This window comes from Dioscorea cayenensis, chromosome 5 (assembly GCF_009730915.1).
Source record: "Dioscorea cayenensis subsp. rotundata cultivar TDr96_F1 chromosome 5, TDr96_F1_v2_PseudoChromosome.rev07_lg8_w22 25.fasta, whole genome shotgun sequence".
In the NCBI taxonomy this organism is placed as follows: domain Eukaryota; kingdom Viridiplantae; phylum Streptophyta; class Magnoliopsida; order Dioscoreales; family Dioscoreaceae; genus Dioscorea; species Dioscorea cayenensis.
This window is the reverse complement of record NC_052475.1, coordinates 21,328,748-21,337,040: the sequence shown is the minus strand read 5'-3', so window position 1 is coordinate 21,337,040 and position 8,293 is coordinate 21,328,748. Positions and strand designations below refer to the sequence as shown.

Below are 8,293 nucleotides of genomic sequence, written 5' to 3'. Positions count from 1 at the left end.
GAATTTATATTTTTGGCGATTACCTAATTGTTGGGAAGGCAAATGAGGTCTTATTTTTGCTCCGGTGGTCATCTTATCAATCGGATCAATAATAGGACGGTGATGCGATCGCCGAAAGACCCAAGCCCAACCTCGTCGGGTGTTGATGGTGGCCGGACGTTCAGGAGAAGATGTCATTTCACCATAAGAAATGTGACCAAGAAATATTAGGCTTATGCTATATATATATATATTATTATAGTTAATTATAAGGACTTGATGGAGTTTATGTATGGACGTGCTAGCATGTTGCTGTATTGATGTGGTAGGCCGTGACATGCATTCACGTTGAGAAGGTTTTTAATTAATTGATTATTGGGCTTTTGAGGCCCGTTTGTCAATTCAATCAGAGTTTTGTTTTGTTTTATGTTTTATGTTTTTTTTTCCAAATTAAATAAATCACAGTTTTATTATATAAATAAAAAAAATAACTGATGGGAGTGGGGAAAAATAAGGAATACGATTCTTGTTTAAGTAGTTGGTGAGTATTTTATCTTATAATTTTAAAATTTAATAATTTTATATATTTTTTTATTTCATATATTTATTCTTCCTCTAACTAATATATTGTGTTTATTGTTTGTATTCTAGTTAATATCAATGTGAGGACCCATATAGCAAGATAAAATAATAAGAGCTTTATAAAAGATTGATTTTTTTCCAGACAAATGTAAAGATTCAAACTATTTGAATCAATTCCTAAACATTTGTAGGTTTTAAAAAAATATATAAAAAGGAGAGATAGAAAAGAAAAGATTAAGTGGACCCATAGTCCGTGTGACATATACTTAGATTTTAAATTTAGAACATATCATATATATATATATATATATATATATATTCACATATACGAGTATCCATTATCTACAAAATATTTATGTATTCAAAATTCAGGTTAATAACCAGATTGGGTCCAGCCTGTAGATGTGCCTTATCACTGGTTTCTGAACAGGTTCAGAGTCCACTCCTCCATGAGCTTTCAAGACCATCCCAAGTGCGAGATTTGGCTTCATAGATTAGAAACAAGAAACAAATAACAAAGAAAACCATTCAGCCCGTGGAAGTTAAGCTAGTGAACATAAAGGGGTTATAGGCACCAGATGCAAAACCTCTAGCTCCTCTGCAGAGCTATTTTCAAATTTTCCTTCTTCATTCAAGCACTGTCCTGGAAGAACCGCATCCATCCCAGTCTTGTGGTTGTTTTCCAGTAAATGAAGGTTATTATCATTCTCGCTGATGTCCATGTTCTGGTCTGATACAACCTCTTTTGGTGAATTGATCAAACTGCTGCAGATATCATCTCCCTTAACAGCCTTTGCAGATTTATGTTTACCTCCATCCATGTCTTCAGTTTGAAGACCCTCACGAAACATGCAGTAAATTGATTCCCCGGAAGAAGCCACAGTTCTTGATAAATCAGAGGGCAATTTCCTTTCTCTTTCAGTGTCCGCAAAATTATCTTCTGCATGCCCAGGGCTATTCTGTTGGATCATATCATTAATGTTTGTAGCAAGTCTTGTGTCCACATTCCCCTGCAAGGTACTCTGACATACATCCCCTGAGCTATTACAGATGTTATTGGAGCACGGTTGGCCCTGCTGATTTAATTCAACAGAGCCAGACTGCTCCAGGCACCCTTCATTGTCAGTGTCTTTTGTACCAAGACAACTGGTAGAAACACTTTCTCGACTAACCCTACCGCCAAGTGACACATCCACTCTGTGCTCTAATGCTGGGCTGATGCTGGGAGATGCACTTGAATCATGATTTGCAGATTCGGGAGAATGAACATCACGCCCATTAGGGCTAACAGATAACCGTTTTTCTCGTTTAGCTGATCGCGAACCACCTTCCAGAGCTTCATTTTTCCTCTTGAGGTGTCTCTCTCCTGCTCTACATTCTTCAGCACCACCTCCACAAGAACTTTTCCCCACACGCTGCTGGTTTAAGGACCTGGATGGTCGTGGTCGCTTGTACCCTTCAGGAAATACATAGGATGGAATCTGCTTTCTATGAACATGAGAAACATAAATTTCCATGCCAGGTTTCCAGTACATATACAGGTTTACTGAATGTTTGAACTCATCCACTGTTGCTCGTATATCAAATTGCTGGCCTTCTTGTACTTTCATTCCTGGCTTCCTTTGCAAGCCCATGAAAAACACACGGTTTGCAGACAGTTTGGAAGTGTCCACATACTCATTGGGATATGGATGACACTGAAGCATACCATTAGTGTCTCTTTCTATCTGGGCAATCACAAAATGGGTAATAGTGTTCAGAAAACTGTTATCTGTAAACAGTATAAGAAGAAAAAGTTCTACAATAAAAAGCGATAACAGTTATGAAAACGTGGTTGAACATTCTTTGAAATGGGCAAAAGAGAACAATCAACAATCCTATCCATACAATAAATAAAGTAAATCTTGTATGATAAAAAAGATAAACGGCTGTGAAAACATGGTGAAACATTTCTTCGATATTTGATGAAGCAAGAGGCATTTATGTTTACCTTCAGGGTCAGCTGCCGTAATCGAGATTCTACCCACCCCTTCCATAAACGTAAATCTTCATCATCCTCAGCACGAATGTCAACTTGGAGATAATTTTTGTATGATTCAAAGAAAAGATAAGGCTCAAACAAAGCACTCCATTGGGCCCCATTTGTCTCAATCCCCTGGTGGCAACAAAAACAAGCAACAGTACAAAAAATATGCATCTTCACAAAAATTGCCTCAAAAGAAAGTAAAGTACTCATACCTCACAAATTTTGTTACCCTTCTCAAACTGCTCCATTATAACCCGGAGGGTGCTGGTTGACACATTGTAGCTAGAATTCATGCATGGATATGCAGGAGTGATTATAGGCATATGATGAGTTCGATCTCGAGGATTTCTACGAGGATCCCATACAGGAAACCCAAGTTCATTCTCCTCAATAGGGCATAACATCACAGGATTTGGCCAGCGCCACTGTGTATAAACTCTAAAGAACCGAGAAACCAGCATACTAGCAACAGCATTAGGATAAAGCTGACAGATTCGAGCAACCAATAAAGCCCAATTAACACCTCCAAGAAATCCAGTTACCTGACAAAATAAGGAGAAGGGGTTGAACAACGTGTGCAACCGGCATGGCAAACATTTGGAGCAGAAGTAGAATTGTTATGAAGCACTCACATTTGAATAAACTCCACGTCTCTTTGCCCAAAATTTTAAACATCGAAGAGTTGTCCGAAATTGCTGCAGAAAAACTAGTTTAGAATTATTGATGGGATAGAAAGAGGGGGCAGTCGTATAGATGGTATCACCTCAACATTTGGAACAAGACGAAGAATTTGGTCTGCCACTCTGCAGCCATTAAGACTACGGACAGTAGGTTCATCAACATCATAAAGCACAGAGCCTTGAGAAATATCTAAATCCTGCAACAGCATTAGCATCAGCAAGGCTAAAAACATAAGAGACACATAAGCAACAACAATTTAAAAGAATTACATGGTCAGAAAAATTAATTATAAGAAACAAGAAACCTAGAGAAGGGATGCCAATAGAGAACAGTGAATGTCCACAATTGAGTCCTGAGATAACTCATGCCTTAGGACGGGGAGAAATGAAATAAGAACAAACATAGATCAATTTTCAGAAAGTACAACAATTTTGATATTTATTGGACATAAAATAAGGGCAAATTTAAATTAAAACTTACTTCAGGAACAACTAAAAGGGAGATGCTCGCATAAAGAAGGTCAATTGATATCCCACGGAATTTAAATCTCATAACAGGAACATGAGCATCTGGGACAGGTTGTAATTCAGCCACTTCTTCCACGTTCTCCAATATTCTGTGCAAAATTATGAAAAAGTCCTGCAAAAAAGAAAAGCGTCTTGCACATGAAATTCATCAGGTTCAGATTCACTATAGAAATGTTTTTAATAAAACCTCTCGGTTGATGTAGGAAGGTCCAACACAAAGGGTATCAATATCAGCACCGGGTCCATGAACCTGCCATGATACCCAAAATACATAAATTGTGACAAAATCAAAACAAAAAAATGCACATCAACACAATTGGAAGAAACAAACTTGTAGAATTCTGACTAGCAGGCATGAAAAATGTAGGGCCAAAAATGAAAGGGACTAGTCGGCAACAAGTGTGAATATGACAACAAGATTAAAAACTCTTGGTCCACAAGTACCAAAATGCCACCCCTTCATCTAGAGAAGCTAACCAGCTACAAAGATTTGCACAAATTAAGTATGAAGTTCTAGCAAGAAAGAATGATGCCAAGAAACATGTGAAAGAGGGCAGTGAGCATTCTCTTAAAACAATAATAGGCCAAATGTCCAGATGCAAGTGAGAAATACATAGGGGGAAACAATTAGATCTTTGGTGTGAAACCCAAAATCTTTGCTTCCAACCATCCTTTCTAACTATACACAACCTTTCCTTAACAGACAGTCCATTTATCCCTTTAGTAATCCATGCTAAAGATCACTGCTTGATAGCTTAACAAATTTTAACTTCCAATATACAATGAAAATTCTCAAAATCATATCTCAACTTCTCAAATATCCGGACATGAGATATGAAAATGTGGTATGTCATAAGGGTGAAATTATGAGATCACTTCGTAGACTAAATCCTTTAAAATAATTTTAAAAAAAAAACATGTGTTAAAAAATCCAAAAACAATAGATGCCAATGTAATGCAGTTTATTGCTTATAATAGAAATATAGGAGAATAGGCTTTGATACAAAAATAAACCTCAAATCACTCAGGTAAAACAATATCCATTAATTGGTTTTCAAGGATCACATAACAGGAGTCTCAAGCATAAATCTTACTCCTAGGCGGAAAGATCCAAACGTGTAAATGACAGCATTTGCATCTTCAACCATTTGATCGCTGTAGCCTCTCTGACGGGTTAACTGCTTCACCCAGCTTTTAACAATCTGTGGCATTCATTAACCAGTAACAAGGTTGTTAAAAACATAAGAACTAAAAAATTATGTACACCATGTCTTAAACAACAGTCAAGCTTTCAGAAGAGAACAAATATTAAGTGATAAACCCCAAATATAGTCCCGCAAACTAATGAAAATAAATCAACTGAAAGAAAAAAAAAGAAAGAAAAAATGCTACTAGGCACACCAAACTACTAATTACTTCCAACATAGCAAAAGATTTCCTTGATTTGGGCTAGTTTGTCTGCCGGGGAACTCAGGGGAAAAAAATTGAATAAAAAAATTTTAACTCTCATTTAAAAAAGAAAGGAAATTGATAATGATTTGACTGCCTTTATAATCCCAAATAAGGTTCAAAAAAAGCACATATTTTCTTTAAGTATATTGTCCATTTCAGTTTTTGTGAAGATAAACACCAAGAAGGAAAAGGGTATCATCTTTTGCTAATTACTCCATCATAAAATAAAAACAAATTAATCTTTACAAACTCAAAACAAATACATGATTTAACATCAAAACAACAAAGGAGATGATTGATCTTCAATAATTGACATCATAGAACAATTTTAACACCGATCAATTTTCAAAATGAGTGATTCCAATAAGCATAGCTTATTAACTTGTAATAATATCTAGAATTCAATGAGTCATAGGCTATTCTTGCATATATGCTAAGACTCATAAGTCATCTAACAAAGATAATACAAGAGCATAATACCACTAACACAATCAATCCTCAAGCCAATATTATATCAAATAAGTTACAATAGTGTTTACAGTCCTGAAAAACTCATCCAAAAGTTCATCAGTGTTCGGAATTAACTAGAACTATCTCAACATGTAAAGAAATACAATATTGCTCCCCTCTAGCCATTCTAACAAGCAAATCCAAAAGTTTATTAGATAAAATATTTAAAGCTCAAGACTCCAAATTAGGCATTTGCCAAAGACAAAGCAAATTCACCAAACTTATACATCTATGAAAATCCAAACCTTAAAAAATTTACAACCGCACAGCCATCTAACATAAAGCGATATGAAGTTAGAGACAACTATGAAATGGCGGTCTACATATCAAATTTATACCATTAAAATATGATCTAGGGGTTATTTGGCAAAATTCCTTTGGTAAAGAAAAAGACTTTAGTCAAAATGGGCAATGGGGTGATGTTGCATTTTTTGTTTCGAGTTTAATAAGCCAAAGATAAACTTCATGGTTCAACAACATTCATGGCCACAAAAAAAGAGACCTAGATCTCTTTGGATGAAGATCACCAAAATTCAATCTAGTTGTTTAGGACCAAGACTCAAAACAAGCATAATTCAAACAAATCAAGCTATTAAGCACTCAAGCTCTACTCATTAGTCTATTTCTGATTTATATTTCCAACCACTTGACTAAAGAGCCTTATCAATTCTTATCCTGAAGAAAGGCCCCAGACATTTTTGATTTCCCACTTTCCATTGTTAATATCATACAAGACCAGCCAACTCAAACCAGCTTGGTCCATAATGGATATATCAAGAGGTCCTTGTTTTAAAGGAACCTCAACCAGAATGGGTACCACAATAATTATATTATTAGTACTTATTCGACAACTCATACCACATAAGCTGGCAGCATCTAGTCCAAACCACCAAGGTTTATACTAATACAAGTCTATCATTATGTTCAAGTTACAATCATCAGACGCCCTCACTTTGATAACCAATCCTCTAACACAGATTTCCATAACCAAATCTTCCAGGCCAATCCTCTAAACCCCCAACCACACCCCCAATATATATATATATATATATATAAACAGATAGATATATCCTAATTTCAGAATTTAAAAGTTTTTGCAGATCCCATACAGGATTGTTGCTGACCATCTGACTTAATATAACAGATAGAAATTACAGCAAATTATAGAATGAATCTGCTTAGTTCAAGCTCAGGCATGCTCTGGATTTGTGTTGCTCTAGTAGTAAGCTAAATCAAATACCCAAACAAAAGAAACTACAGAAATAGCTATGCATGCCGAATAATATCAACGAAGCAAGATACCTGATTAATCTCCCCTAAAACTTCCTCTCTTTTTGCACACTCTTCTTTGCTCTCATATAGTCCCGCATCCACCAAGAACTGCAATTTATATATGAAAAAAACATGTCCAAAATTAGCGCAGTGAGTCCAATTCCACTTTATTGAATAGAAGCAAAGGGCAATGAATAAAGATCTTGCCTTTTCCAACTCAACGGTCCTCTGGAGATCCGCTTCGGTTGGCATAGCAGTGGAGATCGGCTTTGTAATCCCATACTGCCTCGAAACACTCTCCATATCCTTCAAACCACCCAAAAACTCAAAACCAAACCCAACACAAAGCCACCCCAATCCCAGACAAAGAAAACCCTAGAAATCCAAGAAAACTCCACGGCCCTCGATCAAATCCAAAGCGATTTCAGATAAAGAACCGTAATTTACGAACCAACGAAACCCTAGGAATCCGATCACCACAAATTCATCAAGATCTCTGACCACGAACCAAAATTTAAACCAACACCTTCAAAATCGAAAGAAAACCAGAAATTCAAGGTCACGAAACGAAAAACCACAATGCAAGACGGAGGAAAGCCGCCAATCTTAGGATCCCCGACGAAAAGAAAACCCTAGACGAAGAACAAACAAGAGATTTCCCCCGGGAAAGAGAGAGATTTATATAGAAAAAGGACGCTGCTGAAGGGTTTCCAGAATTGGAATAGGAATAGAACAAGGGCTTTTTTTTCATTTATCCCCTCAAAACCTACCAAATTTAAAATAAAAATTTGTTTTGTTTCTAAATTAAGCTTTTTTATAGATTTGTTTTGCAAGTAAAGAATTTATTCTGTTTAAATAATATTTATTTATCTATATATTTGTAAAGTATAATAATGGCGTACTATAATCAAAAGATTAATTTATCTATCTACATCAGCAAGATAATTACATATTAAATAAAAATTTTGAGTTTTGGAGAGAGATATTTTTAAGGGCGTGTCTATGGATTTGAAGGGGTTATATACGCAAAAAGGACATTCCGAGTTTGGATAAAACCATGGGCTTGAATAATACTGTCAATAAAGAAGCGTTTTAAAGTTTGGGACGACGCGGGTAAGGACACGTGTCACTATGTTCTTGTTAACCATATTATAAGGGCACTCAAATTTGTACCTTTATTAATTAATTTTTTATTATTATTTGCTTACGTGGCAGATCATACTTGCGTTATAACTTTTATAAATCTCACCAAGATCTCATGAAG

The 8,293-nt window shown here is 35.8% G+C and overlaps 1 protein-coding gene across 1 annotated transcript; it reads right to left on the bottom strand.

Annotated features, from left to right (window-relative positions):
• Positions 1-929: 929 nt before the first annotated feature.
• LOC120260104 (nuclear poly(A) polymerase 4-like) lies at positions 930-7,757 on the bottom strand. Its single transcript, XM_039267544.1, has 11 exons — positions 7,237-7,757; positions 7,060-7,137; positions 4,890-4,997; positions 3,983-4,045; positions 3,749-3,907; positions 3,351-3,464; positions 3,220-3,282; positions 2,800-3,129; positions 2,552-2,716; positions 1,149-2,288; positions 930-1,046 (listed from the first exon to the last, which is right to left on the bottom strand). Exons 1-11 carry the CDS (start codon positions 7,330-7,332, stop codon positions 930-932), a joined length of 2,433 nt encoding a protein of 810 aa, XP_039123478.1. The 5' UTR covers positions 7,333-7,757.
• Between the last annotated feature and the right edge of the window lie 536 nt (positions 7,758-8,293).